The sequence below is a fragment of the Eremothecium cymbalariae genome, chromosome 4 (genome assembly GCF_000235365.1).
Source record: "Eremothecium cymbalariae DBVPG#7215 chromosome 4, complete sequence".
Lineage (NCBI taxonomy): Eukaryota > Fungi > Ascomycota > Saccharomycetes > Saccharomycetales > Saccharomycetaceae > Eremothecium > Eremothecium cymbalariae.
The window spans coordinates 1,328,775-1,352,088 of NC_016452.1; the positions used below are offsets into that span (position 1 = coordinate 1,328,775).

Genomic DNA, 23,314 nt, shown 5'->3' on the forward strand with positions numbered 1-23,314 from the left:
TTATAAGTTTTTAAAGGAAGCTTATTGTCGTAACGGTGATGATATCAGGATTTATATATTATTTCACTGATATATGTAATGAGTTATTGGTATGCTGAGTGGTTACTTGTACGGGTAGACTTTCGTACCCTAGTGCAGTACCCATAGTATGGCGTTCATATGTAGCGAGAAAAACATTTCAGAATCCCGTGTACTATCAAAATGAGGAAAGGAGCCGGCTTACGATAGAGGTTTCACATCCATTCTATGATGCAAGAGTTAGTCTCCAAACCTACTGGTGGGCAGCGACTGTTAGCTTCAGATGGGTCTTCACCTTCTGTTCCTAGAAAGCTTGCTGAACCGGTTAGTATGAAACGGGTGGCCAGACCGTTGCGGCATATTAAGCATATTCCTGTGAAGTCGTTGAAGTTTTATTCTAGAGATCATCCGCCACAATTTAGTTATGGAACCAAAATTCCATTGCCCATACATCCAGCCAAGTTGGTTGTGCAGGTGCAACACATAGGATTAAACCCTGTAGACCTTAAAATTATGAACGGCTATGCTAACCACTTGAATGGTGAAATTGGTTTCGGTAGGGAATATAGCGGGGTTATAACAGAAGTAGGTTCTGACTTGACGTTGGAATGGAAGGAGGGTGATGAAGTTATGGGGGTCTTTTGGCACCCGAATCAAGGAAAGGGTGTTTCTGAGTCATCCATTTTGATTGATCCTAAAGTGGATGCGATTGCCAAAGTGCCCTCGAATTTGAATATGCAACAAGCCAGTGGAAGCCTCTACTCCTTAGGAGCAGCCTCTGAACTATTAAAAGTTTTGGACTCCAAAGGGTATCTTACGGGCAATAGTAACATTTTACTTAACGGTGGTACCACCACATTGGGGTTGTTTACGATTCAGCTATTAAAGTATCACTACTATATTCCCACAAAATTGGTGGTTATATGTTCATCATACGGTGCACAACTGCTAAAGGAGACTTTTCCTGATATTGCCGAGGAGTTGTTGTTTATAGACTATAAGTCAGCACCGAAGGGTGACATATCTAGTCCATTGATTGATCTAATTGAGCGCGGTGAGCTTGCAGAATATTATCCCGAAACTTCTGCAATGCGCACGGCTCCATTCTCACAGGGCAAATTTACCACAGTCATCGATTTTATTGGCGGATATGACATTATTGCAAAGTCCGATAGTATCATTGCCCCTGGCGGTTTTTACATTACCACTGTCGGAGATATCAAGTCTAATTATAAAAAAGATGTATATAAGTCTTGGGATGCGCCAACGGTAAGCGCTAGATCCTGGTTTGGTAAAATGCTTTGGTCTTTTGAATACATGCGCTTCCACTATGATCCAAACCTCAGAAGCACCGATAAAGATAGCTGGTTAGAAGCATGTATGCAAATCCTACGAAATGAGACTGTTAAGGTATTGATCGACAAAAAGTTTGATTGGAAATATATAAATAAGGCAATGAGCTACTTAGCAACTGGTCACGCGCATGGAAAAGTTATTCTCGATGTAGAGAAGTTTTAAATACTATGAGTCTCTTCTACAAACGTACGTAACTCCTCTTTCATACCACCTAAATAGTAGACGTGATTATATGTACACAATCAAAACAAAAAGAATTTATCTGCACGATCCATTAAGCATCTTGTTTCTCCAATTTACTACTACTATTATCTAACATGGAATTGCTCACCTACCTTCCATAATACTTCCAAATGGCCCCCGCACTCTGATTATATTAATGAGCGTAACAAACAAGTAAAAGAACAGCTACAGCAAAAAATACAAAAGAAGAAAGGCTATCAAACTTCCTAGACTTTCTATTCTCCTTCTGAAGTTGAACACTTAGCTGCTGAGCCCGAATCCTATCTTCGGGGTCCTTAATCTCATCCAAAGAAATTGGTTGTTCCTGTTCGAATTTGGCTTGATTATTATATTCCTTTGGATCCTTGTCCTTAATCTTTTTGAGCTCCTCTATATCCTTTAAATTTTGTTTTAAAAGATCCGGAAACATACGCTGAAATTCTGTATTCTGCTTTGCATTATATTCCTTAGAACTCAAGGCTAATGTCTTCTTAGTATAGTCACTAGTGGTTATAGACCCTCCTGTCTGTTCATCTCCTGTCATAAAGCTCAAAAGCCCATTCAATATCGTCGCTACAGACCATGAAGGGTTCCATGTATCGGGGTGGTAGTCACTCATCGACAAGCATAGCCTAGTATGCTGCTTAAATCGCCCATTAGGGGTAGAAATCCTGATTGCAGGAGGCTTGAAAGGATACTCAGGTGGGAAATGTAGAGTTCCATGATACTGTCCACCCTCATAGGGCGTATCCGGTGGACCTGTTATCACATAATGCCACTCTAATATGTTTTCATCATTGGGTACTGCAATGATGTAGGGAGGGGTGTTCTCCATTATCATTTTGTACTCCTTTGAGAGTCTTTTATACGCTTGTCGAGATGCCATATTTTACTGTCACAAAGATTTGAAAGGTTTAACAACTAAAAAGGCCCCCCTGAGTCTATTAGAGTTCAGCTTTCGTGTTTGGTCGTACCTGGTATGTGTCTTAGATTGAGGGTGCTGGATACTTTATTTTTACTTTAATCAAACCTCGTTTGATACGGAATATCATGTGGCCTTCAATAGAAAGCCGATTGAAACTCATTGAATTCATTATAACTGCAAATTCAATGGCGTAGATCGGTTAAGGTAATATCAGGGTTCTACAGCTTTCATGGTTAGATATAACAGTGTCAGCAACATGTACAACTCTGTAGCTTGGGTATGTAATCCAGTTTGTATGTAATGTTAAGGAGCGTTAAAAGCCTTATCTAAAAAGACCAAATTTTTGAAGTTTCGAAGTACAAATCCCGTAGATATATTGATGAAATGTAATGAGAAAACAGATTCTGGAGCATAGAATTGACCCAAAGCTACCCCATACTTAATGTCTTCGAATAGTATTAAACTTCTAGCTGGTAACTCTCATCCAGAGCTTGCAGAAAAGATATCTAGGAGACTTGGAGTGCCACTTTCCAAAGTTGGTGTGTATCATTACTCGAACAAAGAGACATCTGTGACTATTGGTGAAAGTATACGTGATGAAGATGTGTATATCGTTCAGACTGGTACTGGTGAACAGGAGATAAATGATTTCCTGATGGAGTTGTTGATTATGGTTCATGCGTGTCGTTCAGCTTCAGCGAGAAAGATTACGGCCGTAATTCCCAACTTTCCTTATGCTAGACAAGATAAAAAGGACAAATCTCGAGCGACTATTACTGCAAAGTTGGTTGCTAAGATGTTGGAAACGGCGGGATGTGACCATGTGATTACGATGGATCTACATGCTTCCCAGATTCAAGGATTCTTTCATATTCCTGTTGATAATTTGTATGCTGAACCTAACATTTTAGACTATATTCGGAAGAATATTGGTGTTGAAAACACGATGCTTGTGGCACCGGATGCTGGTTCTGCGAAACGAACATCCACACTTTCAGACAAACTTAACTTGAACTTTGCATTGATCCATAAAGAGAGGCAGAAAGCTAATGAGATTTCTAGGATGGTTTTAGTAGGAGACGTAACAGGCAAGTCATGCATTATTGTAGATGATATGGCTGATACTTGTGGTACATTAGTCAAGGCAACAGATACTCTTATCGCAAATGGAGCGAAAGAAGTGATCGCCATAGTCACACATGGTATATTTTCAGGTTCTGCTAGAGAAAAACTAAAGAGCGGTAAATTTACCAAGATTGTGACTACTAACACAGTTCCAGTAAACTTAGATCTAGATATTTATGACCAGATCGACATCAGTGCTATGTTGGCTGAAGCGATTAGACGGTTACACAACGGTGAGAGTGTCTCTTACTTATTTAATCACGTTGTCGTATGACTGTATTTTATCAGTTCTTTGATCAGAAGCATATAGTTTGAAACCATTAATGAGTGGTATTACTGCGTTACATGTTGCAAAAACTATGTTTTGGAATTAGTGATCTACCATGTTGGTGTAGCATATCATGTATGAGATATCTTGTTTTCCGTATTAGTAACTTAATGTTGATTTTCAATTTCACAACAATAGTTTTGAAAATAGAGAGATATTATATTGTATATTTTTATATGATGCAATAAAATAATAAATGAGATAATATTTATTAAACCAGAACATAGGCAAGAAAAGATTAACATCATTCCTTTGATCGTCTAAAACTAAATAACTTTGATCTGCGTTTTGGTGTACTACTAGAATTCACAGTAGGAGCGGCACAATTATCTTTTTCCTCAGGAACTTCTTCTATTGGTACACTATTAACATTAGCAGATGCGCTGCATTTACGTCGAACCCATTCATCACATTTGATTAACTGGTCAACGTTATGGTAGTAATCCACTGGAACATTTATATTGTTTGGATCTACCTCTTTGAAAAATAACACATAGGCAGTAGTCATGTCTTTCTCATCACCTACAAATTTAAAGACAGTTTCTTCATCAATAGATTCTACAGTTTCATCGTCATACAATAGCCAGCCAAACATATCGTGTTTACAGATAGCAACATAATGACCATGCTGCGGCCCTCCGCCCATATGGATCACAATACCGTTCAACTCATAATTCTTGCAAACGATAGTGTCTGATTTCGTACATACCTTTAGCTTCAGTGGATAATAAATCTTGTTAAACAACTTTATATTGGATTGATGTTTTTCACTGTATTTAAACCGCTTCAAATGTAATGATAGTATCTTCGGAAGCTGTTTCAATCCAACTGTACGTTCGGCTTCTTGTAACCCATTACAAGAATCACAATAAAATTTATTAGCGCCGTTTAGCATCTCCCTTTGATTGAAATTAGAAAGCATATCTTGGATATTAACCTCTTCGTCTTCATTAACTGGTATAGCAAAATCTAAAAACAGTTCATCACTAGAAGTAACATTATCACAAGTTAGGCATTTTATAGAATTTATCATGGTCCCCTGAAACAACGATTGAACAAAGTTTTCTGGAATCTCAGTTTGGGTTTGTTCGAGTTGACGCTGTATGAATTCGCCCAAAGAATTCATCAGAAAGTTAAAGAACTCATGTGCATCTTGGTGCATCGTACTATCGAATAGGATGTTTTCTTTTCTTAATACATTGACCAATTGGACCGGCGAAACAACCCCAAGCATAGATCTAGACTCAACTATGCATTCAAAAACATCTTTTAGGGAACTGTAAAGATTAGGTTCTGTATTGCTGGGAAAATAATCCGAATCCAACGGATGATCAATGTTTAAAACGGGACCAGATATTAAAGCTGCTTTCTTCCGTTGTTCACTTGACGGCCCAGTCAAATAAATAGGTGAAGATGCCACGGGAGTTCGTTGGTAATTTGAATTAGCAGTAGTTGCTGAAGAGGTAGTTGAGGTGGAAGACGATGTGGATGAATTACGACCATTTGCAAACGTTGAAAAAAGAGTTGTTGAAGATTTCTGGATCTGTGGAGCTACTCTACCTGTAGTACGCCCCACAACTATCCTTGTATAACCTTCATGCAGTTTTTCAAGTATTTGATCTTGACTCAGGTGTGCTCCATCAGGACGATCTTCAGGTGTTGGGGACCCCGAAGGAAGAAATGGAATATTTTGTTTTGATTCAGCGCTATCCCTTTCTGATTTATCGTTTCCTGAAACTTCGTTAGAAGATGAATTATGCTTGAGTTCCGCAGCTATTTCCTTATCCTTCTGAGGATCGTTGTTTTTAAAAAAGCTCAATGACGACCTTTTAAAAGGATCCTTGGAAGTCACAGGAGACACGTTTTGTGAACTACCTCCTAAACTATCAACACTAATTGTTTTGTCATTAGCATCAGCATTAGGAGTAGCATTAGCAGAAGCAGTCCCAGCATCAGTCACAGTACTATTCCCATTTTTTGAGAAACAAGGGCTATGTGAGCATGCTAAACCTGCTTCTGTAAATACTCTGGGTTTCAACCCTACCACATCAAGCTTCGGCTTCCTGGAAGCAGGGTCCTTTCTGATTGGATACATTAAAATGTTAGTTCGCAACTCACTCAAATTAAATAGACACTGTAGAACAGAATTACAATAGCAGGTATTTCCAAAGTTTTCCAACCCAAAAACTTTCGTAGAACCATCTCCACAAGGTAAATGTTCAGATTCTCGTGTCACCAAGCCTGGGAAAAAGAGCTCATGTAATGTATCTTTAGCATCCCCTAGAAACTGTTGGATAAAATTAACATCGTCCTGTCCACATAAACATTGCTGTAGTTTGTTTATATCGGGAGATGCATCGTACTTCTCCTCATTATATTTCTTATCAACTTGCTTACAGCCATCACCCTCTAATTCTGACCCAGAAGACTTACAATCAGCAAGCAAAACATGAGAATTCTGCACCTTGAGAGCCACAGAACTGCTAGAAAGATCACCCTGCACCTTATCTTTCCTTTGAGACGAGCTATTACTCCTATGCCTGGACTTGTCATTTTTGGGCAGCCATTTTCTGAAAGCCATTTTATGTGTCTAGCCGAAACAAAAGCCCCCTTTTTATTCACAGCTGATTTACTCCCAATACAGACCTCTTCTGGTTAAAACGATTACGAACAATTGCGATACCTTTTATCCTTACTTTCTCTTTCCTACACTCGTGTTTCAACCTTTATATTCTTGTCTCTAATTTTCGGATTCTTGACCATTTTTAGTCTCCAACTCGTCCGGCCACATAAAAATGTTGAGCATATGCATCTGAACATATGGATAGGCAAGTGAAAGCTGGCATATTTATATGGAATGTTTTATCTATATTGAAACCAAGATGTGCACGCCTTTTATATCTTTTCAGCGATGTGTGCCTTTCAGCCTTAACGATGACCGTCACAAGTTTTCATCTGTAGTGTATTATGTGACATGAAAAGCTTAAATATGGCGGGGGCCGTTGTTTAAAGTCAATAATAAGGTAAGGTTTACGTTATTTGAAAAATATGTATACAACGTTAATGAGCTCGTTATATTGATGTTCCGTATGCACAAAAACAATGTCACTTCCTAAAATCGAACTAGGGTTCCGACGTGCACGAGATTATATACTGACCACTCTAGTAAATGGCGAAGCAATGGACACCGCTCGAAACGGCCAGCTTGCTTTTAAATAATGTGCGTGTATATTCGTTATAAATTTTACTTGTAATTGCAGATATCCTTGTTACCATGCCGATATGGACCATGGAATTTGGTAACAACGTTATATTAGCATAGTATGGGACAACGTTCAGCAATTATTAATGATACATATACTTCGATGTACACCACATGTACAATGAAGGAAGAAAATGGAAAGGACGACTAACCGGTGTAGAAGTTATCCAACCTACCAAATGATAAATTAATTTAAACCAAGAAAACCAATTAAACCTAGTGACAAAGAAAAAACAATAAATAGTATACAAATATATGTGTTTGTAGATCAGAATTCCGGCGCCATGTTAATGTCGTACCAGCCCAGGAAATCATCATTGCTGGAGTTCCCTTCAATCCAACCAGCACTCTGCTGTAAGAAAAAAGTATCTAGTTCAGACATCTGTTGCAAGGGACCGGATACCCCGTTTTGAAGGACCTGTTGTTGCTCATTACCAACAGTGTTTATAGTGCCATCATTTACGCCCTCGGCCAGGTTAGCAGCAGCAGATGAGGATGCATTAAATCTTTGATCACTGGGATTTAGGAATATATTCAAGTTAGTGTAGGAACCGTTTGAAGGAGGGGCCTTACGATTTTGGGTGGTGACCTCTCCAGGGGTCCTAGAAACAGGAGTATTTTTCACAGATAGTGGCTTCTGCGATCCAATGGTAATGGTTGTGGAATTGGTGCTGTCGTTACCAAACAGCGAGTTTGGATGACCGGATGCAATGGATTCAGATGTTATTTTTGGAATTCCAGGACGCCTGAAGGGCAAAGATTCCACAAGTGAGGCAGAGACGGACCTCTGCATTGGAGTAGATTCATTATTTGTAGGTGGCACGGGCTGTGATTCAAACAAATCATAATTAGTTTGTGGGGACGGAATTGAGGATACGGTGTTTGCTCTCGGAATAACCATCGAGCCAGGAAGAGAACTGTCTGGTTGCATAGCCAGCTTAAAAGTATCACCGAGTATTGTGTCCATGTTGACGCTACCGGTAGCATCCAGCATTGAGAGTGGAATTCCATTTATAGATGTAATAGGCTGACCTTTTTGACCTCCCTGGCTTATTTGTAGCTTTTTAGCCTGCTTTATGGCATTTTTTGTAGGAACTAAGGTTGTTACGGTTGTCCCACCCGGTGTCGTCTGTGTAATAGTTTCGAAGTCTTCTTTCGAGATCTGATTGTAGAATGGTAACGGGAATAACTTTATAGATAATTTGGATTTACTCTCTCCAACAGTTTTATTACTCTCACTTCCATTTTTGTTCGTTTTCTCATTATAATCACCGTCCATCTGTCTTCTCCTTGCCTCATGAACACAGTACACTAAATCGTAAAATAAAGTGCCTGTCAAATGAGACCTCATTCGCGAAATTATACCTTCTTCCTCAACAAAAACCTCTGGTTGTGTTACTAATACAAAATTTAGCTTTTCCAAAACACTTGCTGTTCTAGAAATATCATTCTCCACACTAGTTGCCCATGCAGTCAACTGATTCCTGTAAAGCCTGTGAAGCGTGACAATAGACTGACGAGCGGAATCCACATATTTATCCAACAAATATGGCGTTAAATGCAATTTGAATAAAATTAGTGCGGCATATGTTGCACTCTGTCTGACGTAGATGGGCAACTCGATTAACTGTTGATTCTCTAAAGTCTTAGTCAATAGAGTGATAATTCTTGTAGCAGTGAGATAAGCCTCAGTAACATACTGAGTTTGATCCTCAGGTGGGGTCTCCGGCAAAAACGCGAAGCAGCAAATCATTAATTTTGCATATAAATAGTACATTTCCACAACGGGATCTGAGTCGAACTTTAATTTAGCATGTAAACGAAGCAGTTCTCTTTCCAAAATGGCCAATGAGCCGGCACGATCTCTGGCATCCATCAAACCATCTGGTGAAACAATGCTAGAACCCATCACACTTGATAGTTTCGCTTGGAAATGAGCCAGACAGATGAGCTGACGAAACCTAACTGGTAAATCTTTAAACTCACCTAGCCTAGCCCTTTCGATAAAATAGTCAGTTTGAGAAGTCGAAGGTAGGCCTAGAATGCTACTCCAGCATTGTTCCATAAAAAAAATGCCCAACCATGTCCTAGTTCTCCACTTTTCCGCATCAGGCATTAAGGTTTGGGTTCTTGTAAATTCTGACATAAACTCTCCACGGTGTAGACCTAGTTGGAACGAGAGAGACTTTGCCAATCCAACGAACCTGTAAGAACAATCATCAAGAACTTTTTGGTTGGGTAAAGGCCAGTTGCATAGAATTAACAAAGCCTGGGAAATGTGTGTTGATCTGGGAGTACGTATCCAGCAGGTTTCAATAGCCAACTGCTTGATCAATGAAGCCAGGCTATTATACAAGGTAGGTTCAGGATCAGAGAGACAGGAAGTAAGCATCACCGTCCAGAATAATAACTGCGATTGGGAATACAACTCCGTAACCGACTCTGAAGTCATAATGGGGAAATAAGGGAGGTACTTGGTAACAAATATTCTGTGTAGTTCCTTAGCCTTATCAATAGAGAGGTGAACATAACCAAGAACAAATTCGTCAATATTTGCATATGAAGATGGCAACAAAGACATGGTGTTCGTTGTCACTACTACCGGCTTTTTAACATCAGGGGATAACATTGGTGTTGTATGTGATGATGGAGTATCCATCGGCGTGTTATGAGCAGAAGTATGGTATTTTAACGCCATCTGTAAAACAGGTGGGAGGGCATCTTTATTGCTGTTCGCAGGTGCTGAATCATTTAATAATGGAGTCACACCATTAGATTTGCTTCGGGCGATATCAACAGATGCGTTAGAATGGGAGCCAGAGGGCGTATTAGCAGAAGATTTCAATGAAGACTCAGACTTCAAAAGTTCCGGCTCACTTGCCAAATAAGTTTGAACAGAAATCCCAGTACTTTGTTGGGGCGAATCTTGCTGTTTGATAACGTGAAGTATTTGCCTTCCCAATTCTGAATTTCGCATAGCAGAAGACAGTATCCCCTCACTACGTAACAGAAACTCTAGCTTAGTCTTCAGCTCCTCTATTTCATTTTTTAAATTTTGCAGCTGAGAACCCTTCTTTGGCCTGAACTGCGGATCAATTTCACAGCGCAGTCCCATACGCTCACAACGAGAGCAAGAAGAAGGATAGTTTTCAGAAGCGTTACATTTGATCTTGTGCTGTCTGCAGTGCGTACAGGATGTTACAGGCCTATGACCGGAAGATGAAGAACCTTGTAGCTTGTTACTTCCACTTTGTAGGGGCTTTAAGCTGGAAGATGAGTTAGGTGAATTAATTGTAGGGAACGCATCAATCGAAGCTAGAGCAGACAAACAGTTATTGTCCTCGGACTTGACCTTTTTCTTAGCCTTCAGTCCCATCACCAACTCTGGACTAACATTAACATTACCAGAGGCTGTTCTCTTCTTCGACTTGCCTACTGATTGTGCCTTGTTGGATTGAGAAGAGTTCCGATCGCCCGAAGATGCAGTCAGTGGAGAAGACAAAGAACTATACTTATCAAATGAATCCCCTTTAACCCCTAAACTGCCACTAGAAGAAGTGTCTGTACTCATTTTTGGAGCCTCTCCGTTCTAATAATATATCAAAACGGTCAAATTTATAATGTTGTGTGTGTTTCAATATCGAACTCGATTATATATCTTGCAGAGAAAACGCAACCACACTCTCTGGATCACAATAGTAATTAAAATAAATGTTTTCAAATGGCTTGCTCGGCACACAACGACTATGAACTATTCACTCACTCAACTTACGTTGCTGACGTCCGTTGTTCCTGTATTGATAAGTACCTCTAGTTAAAGATTTTGTTGAAAACTTTTGAAAAATAACCCTGCGGCCAAGAAGATAACCAAGAAAACCCCGCATACTGTGTATTTTAATTATGTAGGCGATGTTACGAATTACAGATGATTTTACAAGGCAGTAAGTAATGTAGCCCATAGAATATTCTGTGGGTAATGGCTACTGTAGAGATAGCTATGCGTTCAGCTTTTAACTGCTACTGAACAAGCATCGCACGGGAACGCTTGTAGGGAAGAGAAGCAATAAAAAGTGTCTCAAGTGTGTAGATTACGTAGTTGCCTGACGACCTTTCTGTATAATAATAGAGCTTATTGAGTACGTATGACATCAGCACCAGCAGTGATGGTGGTGAACGCTACCAGCAAGACGCAGCAACGTACAGAAGCCGCTACTAGGTATTGTGTGCTATAGGTGGTTCCGTAAATAAGTAGAGGATTTCATAGTTAGAAAAATGTCTAAATTAAAGCTAGTTTCAGTACACAGAGATACAAACAGAAACATAGTTAAAAAAACTCACTTTCATATAAAAATATCGATTTATGCAACATCTGTACAGTAGATCAATCAGTGTTGGTGAAACGCAAATAGGGCTTCACGGTCCTGAAGGTACCGAACTTCTTGGTTGCATCTTCGTCAGACAAAGAAGGTGGAATGATCACATCCCCACCAGGCTGCCAATCGGCAGGGGTAACCACACCCTTGCTGTCACCCGTCTGCAAGGCATCTATGACTCTCAAGACTTCCAGAGTGTTCCTACCAACGGAGGCAGGGTAGGTGAACATTAAGCGGATCTTCTTTGAAGGATCTATGATGTACACAGATCGAATGGTCTGCACCAACCCGTTTTCGAGATTCTTGAAGCCTTCCTCGTCAACCATGTCGTACAAGAAAGAGACCTCCCTATCAACATCCGCAATGATTGGAAATGTGAATTTATCCAACTCCGAGACCTCCTCAATATCCTTGACCCATTTGTGGTGCTTCTCAACACCCTCCGCAGACAAACCAATCAACTTGACATCACGTTTTTCAAACTCAGGCTTCAACTTGGCAAATGCGCCCAACTCCGTAGTACAAACAGGCGTGAAGTCTGCAGGGTGCGAGAACAAGATCCCCCACGAGTTACCAAAGTACTCATACAGATTAAGCTTGCCATCCGTCGTTTCAGCTGTAAAATTTGGAGCCACAGAGTTCACACGTAATCTCGGTTGGTCCTCCTGTTTGAACGTTCTGATGGTCCTCACACCCGACAAGCCCCCAGACGTCCCACCGTGCTGCTGAAGCCCATTCTTAGCTTTTAATAGCATATTCTTGATCATCCTTTATTTTAATTACTGTCGTCTTAGTACTAACTAGTATCTAGCAATATGTTTCACTCTACCCAAAAATACACCAATTAATTATGGGATTGAAAATTTTTGTACGGTAACTATTTATTGTAATATAAACCTCAAACTACCTCCAATTAGCTGAAACCGCAAGTGACTTTGCTTTTACTACAATTCTACGTATATATATACGGTGTGTGTCAACGTACATATCGCTGGTTGTGCTTTTTAATTGACTGAACTCCTTGCGAGAACCTTTCTGCCACCAAATGTGGCGTCATCCATTTAAAATCACGTGATATGCCCCTCAAACGTCTCATCTCCCCTCTCGAAAGACCTATGCAACCCCCAAGTGATGCTTCGGGGGGCAGGATGCAGCAGGAGAGAACCCACAGAAGGGGCTACCAGCCTTTGAGCCCATTACCGACCTTTAACATTCTTCGGCGCAAAATACGACAATTCCTATTTTACACGAAAGCAAGGAGATGGAGTAAAAGAGAGATTAAATTACTAGAATACGGTACACCCCGTTCCCCTGCACCTACATTTCTCGTCTTGTGTTTAGATTGTTGTTTAGTGCCCATGGCATCGTTTTTCCACTGCTGCGCGGTGCATTGCTACCACTGGGTATGCGGAACCGTTATAGTGCGTGAGTTCTGAAGACCTCGAACATCTGAATGTTTCGGAGTAGTTCAGTAAAAAAGGACGAAACAAGAAGAAAATGCCTAAAAATAAAGGCGAGTGTTCCTGTATAAGGGAGCAGGTTGCGGTGGCGGTGTTTGATGATGGAACAGAAGCTCCAGTGGATGGAGAGAGTGCAGTGAGGTGGTGGTAAGGCAGTGGTAATGTCGTTTCTGCAATTGTCAACGGTTTTTAGCTGCGTAGATGGTACGTATGAAACGATTAATGTTGAGCGCGGCTAGACGGAAGTCGTTCTTAAGTTGTTTAATCACAAATCAAATCAAAACAAAACAGAGCACAATCTCTTGAATAACAACGGCAATATAGAATAAGGAGTTGCAGGAGCACGATATTAAAGTCAACAGGGTGAGTTGGGACGAATTTGGTTGGTTATTGGGATGTCGCAGCTGGCAGATAAGGTAATTAAGAAGGTTCCATCGGCTGGGTCGAATGTAAAGCCACATGGGAAGCCCTTGGCTCGGGCTATATCGTCCAGTTTACCGACAGCATCGCAAAAACGGGTTCGTTCGAATATGATGGTTGGATCTGAAGAGCAAGGTTATAATATTAAGGTTTATGTACGGTGCCGGTCACGGAATGTACGGGAGATCAAGGAGAAGTCTAGTGTGGTTGTTTCTACGTTAGGATCACAAGGTCGGGAGATTATTCTTAGCAATCAATCTACGGGCAATAATAAGACATATACGTTTGACCAAGTTTTTGGGGTTGAAAGTGATCAGGAATCGTTGTTTGATAAGGTTGCTCGGGCTTATATTACTGAGATGCTTGAAGGTTATAACTGCACAGTATTTGCGTATGGGCAGACGGGGACAGGGAAGACCTACACTATGAGTGGGGATATTAGTGTGGTTGGGGCTTCTTTGGAGGATCCAAACTATGTACTATTGAGCGAACATGCAGGAATTATACCCCGTGTACTTGTTGAGTTATTTCAACAATTGCAGAGGGAGAGTGAGGATTATTCTGTGAAGGTTTCATTTTTAGAGTTGTACAATGAGAAGCTTAGAGATTTATTGGTTGAAGATAAGGAGCCATTGATAGATGAAGGTGGAATAGGTGGCGGGGTGGCAAATTCACCAGAGACAATAAGGATATATGACAATCTGAAGCTTGATAGAAGCAATTCTTCTGGGCATTCGATTATGGTGAAGGGTATGGAGGAGATGTATATACGTTCTGCTCAGGAGGGTCTAAAATTATTAATGGAAGGTTCATTGAAAAGAAAAGTAGCTGCAACAAGGTGCAATGACTTATCATCTAGATCTCATACAATTTTTACGATCACCACCAATGTCACCAAAATCCACCCAATTTCTGGGGAGCAATATGTCAAGATTGGCAAATTGAATCTTGTCGATTTAGCAGGTTCCGAAAATATCAATAGATCTGGGGCTGAAAATAAGAGAGCTCAAGAAGCAGGATTAATCAACAAGTCGTTGCTAACTTTAGGTCGAGTAATAAATGCTTTAGTTGACCATTCCCAACACATTCCATACCGGGAATCGAAATTAACCAGATTGTTACAGGATTCATTGGGCGGAAAAACCAAAACATGTATTATTGCCACGGTCTCACCTGCCAAAACCTCGATGGAGGAAACCGCGAGTACTTTGGAATATGCAACCAGGGCAAAATCAATCAAAAATACTCCACAGATTAATCAGTTAATGGCAAAGGAATCGTGTATCCTTGGATATATTAAAGAAATTGAAAAGCTTCGTAAAAATTTAAAAGCGAACCATGCTAAAGAAGGTATATACATTACAGAGGAAAAATACGAGACCTATGAAAGTAATTGCATTTTAGTAGAAGAACAACAAGCCAAGATTGACAATCTACAAGAACAAATCAAGCGATTCAAAGAAAAATATTTGGAACAAACGAAATTAGTTAAAGAAAAAGATACACAAGTCAAGATGATAAAAAGTATAAATGAGCGTATCACAATGTATAATAAAAAGCTTACTGATTACTTGGATAAACTTCGATTTCGAGTCGAGGACTATGAGATTAAGGTCAATGATATTCACAATAACAACATGAAACTCTTACTGAATTTGAACAATAATCGCGAATCAATTTATGACAGCCTCATCTCAAAGACTAAGCATATTGAAATGTCGAATGAACTTTTACTAAAAGAGGTGAACGGATTAATTTTAATTAGAGATACACTAAAATCATACAACGAAAGGTTTAAAACAGTTATTACAGGTGTTTTCCATGAACTACAAGAAAAGATGCAACATGTTCTGCACTTATCTCATCAAAACAATTTGAATTTAGATTTAGGTTATGTAGATGCGAAGTTTGGAGAGATAATTAAAGTTGTTGAAGAATGTTCGCAGAGCCTTTTGCTGAATTTAGATCAAAGTCTAGCTGGTATGAAGTCTGAGACTATCCAGAATGCTGCATATAGTACAGTTGAACTTCAAAGGGAAAGTGACACGCTTTATGAAAGATTGAAAGAGTTCATTGAGAAGATAAAATGTGAAGTGGATTTTTCATTGCAAAATGTTGTTAAGGGAATCCATACTAGGGGTGTGGATGTGATCGATTTAGTAAGAAGTACCAAGGATGAATTGGTATCAGGAAAATTAAAACTTCAAAGTGATCTTGAAGAGCAAAAGCAAAAGCATTCTGAGGAGGCCATGGATATACAGTCATGTATTAACCAGCTTATTGAACAGGAAAGGCGAAGGACTAGTGACACTATGAAGGCCAGCTATGAATTTCTCAAAAAGCAGATGGAAGAAACAGAATTACGCCAAGCATTATTTGAAAACAATATCACTGAAAAGCTTCAAGGTATTATTGCTAATTATAACAACGGTATGGTTAATATGTCATCATATGGCATAGAAAAAACACACTTAAATGCGATGGATGGTATATGTTCAATCGAAAGTCAAATATCGAAAGCCCAAGAAAGCCTTCAAAACGATATGAAACAATATCGAGAATGCTGTATTTCTGTCTGTTCTCCAGAAACAGTTACCGGCAAATTTGATGAATATAATGAAAAAGTTAAGGTTATAATAGATGAGAAGCTTGTTCCTAGACTAAATCACATGATGGAAGGAAGCTATTCCTCTCTTGCAGCTCATTTTAAGTCTTATGACACAAACGTAGTTACCACTGTGGACAATAAGAGAGGCGTACTTTGCTCTGTGGTTGGCGATCTAAATACATCGGCTAATAGCTTTGTTTCAGACGTTAATTCTTTAGTAAAATACTTTTCACAAGAACATAGGGATAATGTTAAGCAGATTATCGAAACTCAGGGTGAGATATTTCATGAACAGATTGGGTCCGTTAAAGAAATATCACAACAATTGGAGAAATTGACTAAGGATAAGTCTATCTTGGAAAACTTACCACGGTTATCCCATGACATGGAATCTGCAGTGGGCGATTTACCTAGCATAGACAAGATAATTAAAAATTTCGATGTTCTTGATGATTCCCTCACAGCATCCGATGATACATCTAGCAAAAGTGGTGACATTCTGGTGCCAGTGAAGGAGAACATTAAATCCGCTTTTCTAGAGCAAAATGAAAAGATCTTTTATCCCACAACTCCGATGCCTATTCCAGACCACCCCTTAACGAAGGTTCTAGCTCCAAGAAGCATCAATTCTAGTATCAAAAATTTGAGACGTATGACTATGGACATAACTGAAAACATACGTGATTCTTCAACAGATGACGACATGGCGGGGGCACGAGACTTAAATAGAAGGTATACTTTTTCTGCGAAGGTGTTGAAAGAGGAGCAATGACTAATTTTAAGTATTAGTGATATATTACATAGTATATTCTAAATGCTTGTTATTCTATTTATTTATGGAGTTGTTTATTAAACAAAGCGAGTAATTCATATACTTGCTAAAATATTAATTATTGTTACAGAACTAAATCTTTTGTTTATATGAAATATAATATAAATACAAACACAGTTTTTAATAGAGGATAAAGTAATTCATCGGCATGTGCGTAACTATGTCTACTGGTAACTATCATCACATCAACCTGGAAATAAAAAATCAGGCTGCTTTGAGAAACATGTTTCAATTAACCAATGATACAGCCATCTTTTTTGACTTTCTACTTTTCATTTTCTTTAGAAGATAATACATCTTCGTTGATAGATGAAACACGCCAGCGTTCTCTGGGTATACTGTTATTAGGTGGTACCATCGGCTTGTTGGCACCAAGTTTCGCATCACTTGTGCTGCTGTTAGATGTTTGGCCTGTGCCAATCTGCTTTGAATCTGAAGTGTGACTTTCAGTAGGCACCATGTCATTATTACAACTCCGGAATGGACTCTCTAACATTAAGCTTGAAGTGGTTCTGGAAATCGGCGTTAGAGATTGCTGCTGTATCGATAAAGTAAACCGAGGATCATGGAAATCTATGTCCAGCGAATTTTCATCGTCTGTTATCACATTAAGAACGTCATAACTGAAACTGCCATCGATATCTGAATCATGGGGAGGATCAAGGGTTTTAGCATCACCTCCATAAAAGTCCAAGTAAAGGGGTGAGACTTCAGCTAAGTCTATACGCGAAGGTCTTTCTATATCATCCGCCTTCAGGAAAGAGAAGTTGAAAACTGTGCTGGATCTTTTCTTAGTCGGCCTGCGAGATTCTAACTTTTTGATTGCTCTGGGGTCATTGTTATCTGCAGCGCACTCGTACCATTTATAAGCCATATCCAGATCTTGCTTGCATCCTTTACCATATTCGTGAAAGTAGCCAACTGTGAATTGAGCCTTTCCATAGCCTTTTTTAGCGGCCCTCAAGGCCCACTGGAAAGCTTCACGATCATTTCTTTCAAAAGCTGGATGGGCCCCAACCAAGTACCATGCACAAAGACCCAACATAGCTTCAGGATCTCCCTTTAAGGCCGCTTGTGTATAGTAGTGGACACTTAGTGATGTGTCCTGAGGAACTACTTCGTTGCCCTGCTCGTATAATTTTGCTAGCCTTGTGGTTGATGGTATGTGCCCTAACGAAGCAGCTTGGACGTATAATTCTGTTGCATAGCTGTCATCTGGAATGACAATATCTAAGAATCCCTTCTCATAAATTTGAGCCAACTCATATGGAGCGGCGCAGGTCAATTCATTAGCCCTCGCTGAGGCGCGAGAGAGCCACTTGATACCATTTTGTTTAGTATTAACATCCTGTGGTAATCCCATGCGGCCATGGAATGAATATAAACCAAGCTTGAACATCGCTGCGGGATGGTTCCTAGAAGCAGCAAACTTCAAAAATTCAATACACTTGCGAGAATCCCTTGTTGTGCCCAATCCCTTTTCAAAACAAACAGCCGTCCTGTATGCGGCTTCTACATGAGCATGCTTCGCAGAAGATTGAAATAGTATGAATGCATCTTTATGGTTCACTTTCCCAAAAGCCCCGGATGAGTAAGCATCAGCAAGTAGATATTGAGCATCCTTATAGCCCTTTACACTTAGCTTTGTCAAGTAGAGCTTTGCTTCCTTAAGAAATTGATCCTTAAGGATATCTTTAGGCTGTTTACTGTCGGGAGATAGACCAGCGATCCAGTCTTCACTTTGGAACGGGTTTATGTCCATGGTTAAAGCAGTTTGCAACATGTATTGCGCGTATTGAAATAAAACATCCGGGTCCTTGGACTTCTTGACGTTCTTCTTGTACATTTCCAAGGACTTCAACCTCGGGACCAACACTGTACTGCATTCCTTTCCTAAACATTCACTAATCATTTTATGAGAGTAATTCGCTACAGACTCATTGGTCTGTGTTAATGTGACGCTGTCTTTGTTATTGACCAAATACAAATGAGATAAATCAACTGGCTTCGCTTTCGCCCTTTTTGGATCATAACTTGCAACAGCACTGTAACGCACTCCGAGTTGACTTCCACTAAGTTGTGCGGTTGAAGTACTTTGTGAATGAACCAACGAGGAGGACGAGCCTAATTGGGCACGAGAAGAAGACGAAGAACCTGAAACCCGGAAGTCGTCATTGAAAGGTATTTGCGAACAGCGAGCCTTGTTGAACATTCCAGTATGACTTTCATATCCATTAGAAAGTACTAGACCTGCATTATAGGGCTCACCAACTTCTGAATTATCGCATGGTAACGGCACGTCAATCGAAGACATTATTGCTGGGCTAGCTTTCTGTCCAATCTGCTGTGCGTACGAGTTGTATATACGCTGCGAAGTTTGCTGTTGATCACCAGCAAAGTTGCTCGATTGTCCACTGGTATTTTGACGAGAAGGATATGAGACGGTCGATTGTATTTGCATTATATAGAGTCCAATGAAGGGGATTAAGGGCTGATGTGGATTAACCAAAAAAAAGTGTTTGGTAGACGGAGCCGCAATATAATAGCCACAGACCCTGTCAAGTCCTCAAATAGTCTTCAAATCAATAAATGACGGAGCTACCCAAGCTTATATTTTCAACTATTTTGACGGACTTAAATTGCTTCCCTTAGTGTAGTGTGACACAACAGACAGTATATCCCTGGGCTTGTTAGACAAAGGTACTATAAGGTTTTCCGTTATGTTATAGCGCGTCTTATGTTTATATGAATATTAAAATAAAGCCAATGAAACAAATTGGAAATGGTTATGGTTTTAATTCTATAGGTAAATGGCTCGAATAATCTTTTGAAGTTTCTTCTAATTGTCAACAGTGTTTCTTTCAGAATCACTCATTTTTCTCTGTCACGAAATTTTCCTACAGAACACACAAAAAGAAATGCTAATTTGGCCGGCATCCTAAACGAGACATAAATGGATAAGCAAAATATGAAGTATAATGGGCTAGGTCAAAGTGTGAATGAATATATTTCATGGCCAGAGTGATACAATGTATGGCCCGGCAACTGCGGATGGCGGGGTCGAAACAAGAACGTTGTTTTGCCCGCATATTGACGAGTCAGGCCAAGTGTCAGCGACGACATCAGAGACGACGGACGGGATGGCACCGCTGTAAGTCTGGCACTTGATATGGTGTATAATAGCAATAAGACTAATGATATTGGGAAATAAAACATATAGCCGTTTAGAGGTTGTTATTATGGCTATAGAAATGAAAAAAAAGACTACAAAAAATATTCCACGGATCCAGCAGGGAGGGCATTTTAGTTCCACAGGTATAACATACGACAAAGGGAGGTATTATAGGGGTGGGTATCTTTAGCACACAACGGATTTTTTTTAAAAAAATAGATAACGATAAATGTATAGATGAAAGCAGGAAATGTGATGCAAGGCCAATCAGTAGATTTTGGAGGGGGCGGCATGGGAGGGACAGACGGCCATGCGAGTGTAATATCCAGAAAGAGAAAAGGATCGGTGACAAAAAACGGCCACGGGAGAGAAATGAAGAGTGTTTGTAGAACAGCGCAGATATCAAAGAGGGGAGGGAAGTGAGGAGGAGTGGATATATATTATTCGTTAGCAAAGACACGTAAACCGATGATGATACAACTTAGCTGGGAAAGATTCCGCCAAGCGAGCGCATCTCGAGACGCGCTTGGAAAAACAGGGGAGATGACTGGCTGACTGTATATATGCATAAGACGGTGAGAGACGAGTGACTAGGCACACGCAAATAATTCACTCGTCGTCTTCTTCCCTTGGATCTCCTATCCCATCCTCGTATATAGCAAACACACACTCTGCCTCAGGCAAGCAAGGGGAATCAACCACTTTGCAGATCCTCTGGCATCCTTTACCCTTCTTGAAACCAAGCCGGGTGGTAGACGAATGGGCCATGATGTTCCCGCCAATCGGCTTCTTCGGGTCAGGATTGAACATTGCACTACCGTCGACTTGGGCAACAACCTGGTTTGTCACGACAACGGCTACGCCAAATTGGTCGGCAAGACGCTGCAAGGCACGCATGAATTTAGCCAAGTGCATCTGCCGGGCGCTTAACTCACCGCGTCCAGAAAAGTCCGTACGATATAAAGCCATGATGGAGTCGACCACGATCAGCGAAAACCGGGACTCGCTCATCATCTGCGCCGCTGCATCAAGCAACCGCAACTGATGATCAGCGTTGTATGCACGCGCGTATGCAACATTGTTCAAGGCATCGTCCGGGTCCAAGCCAAAGCGCTGCGCAATCGACACCAGTCTGATTGGCCGGAACGTCCCCTCCGTATCAATATATAAACACTTGCCCTCGCCACCGCCCATGTCCAAGGGGATCTGGCACGTAACCGCCAGTGTGTGACACAGCTGCGACTTCCCTGTACGAAACTCCCCGAACAGCTCCGTAATCGACCCTGTCTCCACGCCCCCTCCCAGCAGAGTATCCAGGTTTTTCGACCCCGACGTCAGACATATCATCTCAGCCCTACGCAGATGGAAATCCGCCGCCGTCACAAACCCCATTGGAACCAGTCGAGCCGCCTCGCACAGCAGCTTGTCAGCCTTGGCCTCAGAAATCCCCTTAATCTCCATCAGATCCTTGCGCGGAGCATACGCCACCGCCTCTACCGTATGCAACCCGTGTTCCCGCAACTTCTTCAAGTCGTTGCTCGTTATACCATTCACCTGCAGCCGTTCCAACGGTACAAATGATACCAACGACACATCCTCCTCCATCTGCTCCATCTGCTCCTGCTGCTGCCGCCGCCTCGCACCAGGCTCCGGATGAACCTCAATAACGTCCGCATCCAAAATCGGCTGCTCACTAGAATTCAAAATCCGCTGTGTATGTTCCGACGTTGCAGTCGCATGGAGATTGAATTGCGAACTCTGCGCATCCTGGATAATGTGCTCCTGAATCTGCGACATCTTTATGTTTTTCCAATGTAAAAAAAGACAAACAATCCCAAGTATGGATGGATACACCGAAGACAGATCTGCTCTAGTGAATCTGTATCTGTGGACTCGTATGGCCAAGTTATCACAAAGCCCTTCCTGCGTGAATGTGCTTCCTTGAAGAAGGAGGAGGGGGGCGGGAAGGGAAAATTCTTCGTTTTACTGTTTTCGACTGCGCTGTGGCCCAGAAAGAGCACGTGATGTTTTTGTTTTCAGATTCCCGGTTTGTTTACGTGTCAGTGTAAACAACGCGTCGCGGTGTGTGGGCGGAGTGTTCCTGCCACGTGACATATTCCAGAACCAGACGCCGGCGCCATGTGCGGAGGGACGCTACATCACGCCGCGGGCGCGGCGTGCTCCGTGTCTGTGCCCACGCAGCAGGCGCCGCGCGCCGCGGCGCCTGCTGCATAAAACCGAAGACTCACCGTAGGTGAGCGCTGTCCCTCCACTCGCCCACGGCGCACGAACGGAAGAACCGCGCGCTGCATGCCGGTCTACGGCGGCAGACCGGCACGAAGGGTTGCCAAGGCAATTCCCAGCCCACACCTGAAAAAGGCCCCACGAAGCGCCCGTGGGCGCCCACAAACCGCCGCGAAATGGCCCCTACCTTGTGTTCTGTAAACGGCAGGTGCAGGCAACCGCGTTGCCTCAGATACAGGGGCAAAAAGGACAAATGCCATGCGAAGAAACCCCCGCAGACCGTCCCTCGTGCACCTCACCTGATACCGATAACGATAATCTTGTTTAAAAAAGCGCATCGTGACCGGACAGAAATAACGCCGAGTTTTAGGTTTCCATTTTGCACAGCGGAGACAAAATGCGCATTATTTTCGAAGATCGCTGAGTCCAAACGTGTCCGATTATGCTTGCCGAGTGGACCGAGTGGGACGTCCGCGGTGGATCGCGGTGGACTGTGGTCGACGGAGTGGTCATTATAATATTCAGTTTTAAAAACGAAGTATTCACGAAAATTTGCATGCACAGCAAGACGACGGGAGGGAAAAAAGAGCCACGGTCGTGCGGGCTGTTCTGTGGTGTCTTGCGGTGGATATCCAGTCAGCTTTTCTCGCCTTCAGAAACGACACAAGAGGCAAGTGTAATAATCGTTTACAGTAATAGAGACAGGGTGAGAAGAGACAGTCATACGGTGTGGTCAGGTGCAACGAAATGGGCCAGGCTGAAACAAGAGTCTGTTTTATGTTCTGAGCTGCCAGAGGCCAGAGCCAGGAGGTAAGCGAGCAAGGTTTTTTATTTTTTCCGTGCACGCAGAGATAGAAAAAAGCTCGAGAAGAGAAGAGCGGTAGATAGAGGAAGGATAAGAGAAGTGGGTAGTGGTACGGTATCAGAGACGGGTGTAGAGTTTTTTCAATACGGAAAACCGAAAGGTTA

The 23,314-nt window shown here is 41.4% G+C and overlaps 9 protein-coding genes across 9 annotated transcripts; 3 read left to right on the top strand and 6 right to left on the bottom strand.

Moving 5' to 3' along the window:
- Positions 1 to 246: 246 nt before the first annotated feature.
- Ecym_4682 (uncharacterized protein) lies at positions 247 to 1,536 on the top strand (the record flags this gene model as incomplete). The annotated part of the gene is made up of 1 exon (XM_003646472.1): positions 247 to 1,536. One exon carries the CDS (start codon positions 247 to 249, stop codon positions 1,534 to 1,536), a length of 1,290 nt encoding a protein of 429 aa, XP_003646520.1.
- A 214-nt stretch (positions 1,537 to 1,750) lies between these two features.
- Positions 1,751 to 2,482, bottom strand: UBC6 (E2 ubiquitin-conjugating protein UBC6; the record flags this gene model as incomplete). The annotated part of the gene is made up of 1 exon (XM_003646473.1): positions 1,751 to 2,482. One exon carries the CDS (start codon positions 2,480 to 2,482, stop codon positions 1,751 to 1,753), a length of 732 nt encoding a protein of 243 aa, XP_003646521.1.
- Positions 2,483 to 2,963: 481 nt separating this feature from the next.
- On the top strand, positions 2,964 to 3,920 carry Ecym_4684 (ribose-phosphate diphosphokinase; the record flags this gene model as incomplete). Its single annotated transcript, XM_003646474.1, has 1 exon — positions 2,964 to 3,920. The coding sequence occupies one exon, from the start codon at positions 2,964 to 2,966 to the stop codon at positions 3,918 to 3,920; it is 957 nt and encodes a 318-aa protein (XP_003646522.1).
- A 298-nt stretch (positions 3,921 to 4,218) lies between these two features.
- Positions 4,219 to 6,555, bottom strand: UBP13 (ubiquitin-specific protease UBP13; the record flags this gene model as incomplete). Its single annotated transcript, XM_003646475.1, has 1 exon — positions 4,219 to 6,555. The coding sequence occupies one exon, from the start codon at positions 6,553 to 6,555 to the stop codon at positions 4,219 to 4,221; it is 2,337 nt and encodes a 778-aa protein (XP_003646523.1).
- Positions 6,556 to 7,504: 949 nt separating this feature from the next.
- On the bottom strand, positions 7,505 to 10,807 carry SEF1 (Sef1p; the record flags this gene model as incomplete). Its single annotated transcript, XM_003646476.1, has 1 exon — positions 7,505 to 10,807. The coding sequence occupies one exon, from the start codon at positions 10,805 to 10,807 to the stop codon at positions 7,505 to 7,507; it is 3,303 nt and encodes a 1,100-aa protein (XP_003646524.1).
- An 810-nt stretch (positions 10,808 to 11,617) lies between these two features.
- Positions 11,618 to 12,376, bottom strand: PRX1 (thioredoxin peroxidase PRX1; the record flags this gene model as incomplete). Its single annotated transcript, XM_003646477.1, has 1 exon — positions 11,618 to 12,376. The coding sequence occupies one exon, from the start codon at positions 12,374 to 12,376 to the stop codon at positions 11,618 to 11,620; it is 759 nt and encodes a 252-aa protein (XP_003646525.1).
- A 1,088-nt stretch (positions 12,377 to 13,464) lies between these two features.
- Positions 13,465 to 16,869, top strand: KIP1 (Kip1p; the record flags this gene model as incomplete). The annotated part of the gene is made up of 1 exon (XM_003646478.1): positions 13,465 to 16,869. The coding sequence occupies one exon, from the start codon at positions 13,465 to 13,467 to the stop codon at positions 16,867 to 16,869; it is 3,405 nt and encodes a 1,134-aa protein (XP_003646526.1).
- A 325-nt stretch (positions 16,870 to 17,194) lies between these two features.
- Positions 17,195 to 19,390, bottom strand: Ecym_4689 (tetratricopeptide repeat protein; the record flags this gene model as incomplete). Its single annotated transcript, XM_003646479.1, has 1 exon — positions 17,195 to 19,390. The coding sequence occupies one exon, from the start codon at positions 19,388 to 19,390 to the stop codon at positions 17,195 to 17,197; it is 2,196 nt and encodes a 731-aa protein (XP_003646527.1).
- Positions 19,391 to 20,710: 1,320 nt separating this feature from the next.
- On the bottom strand, positions 20,711 to 21,898 carry RAD51 (recombinase RAD51; the record flags this gene model as incomplete). Its single annotated transcript, XM_003646480.1, has 1 exon — positions 20,711 to 21,898. The coding sequence occupies one exon, from the start codon at positions 21,896 to 21,898 to the stop codon at positions 20,711 to 20,713; it is 1,188 nt and encodes a 395-aa protein (XP_003646528.1).
- Positions 21,899 to 23,314: the final 1,416 nt, after the last annotated feature.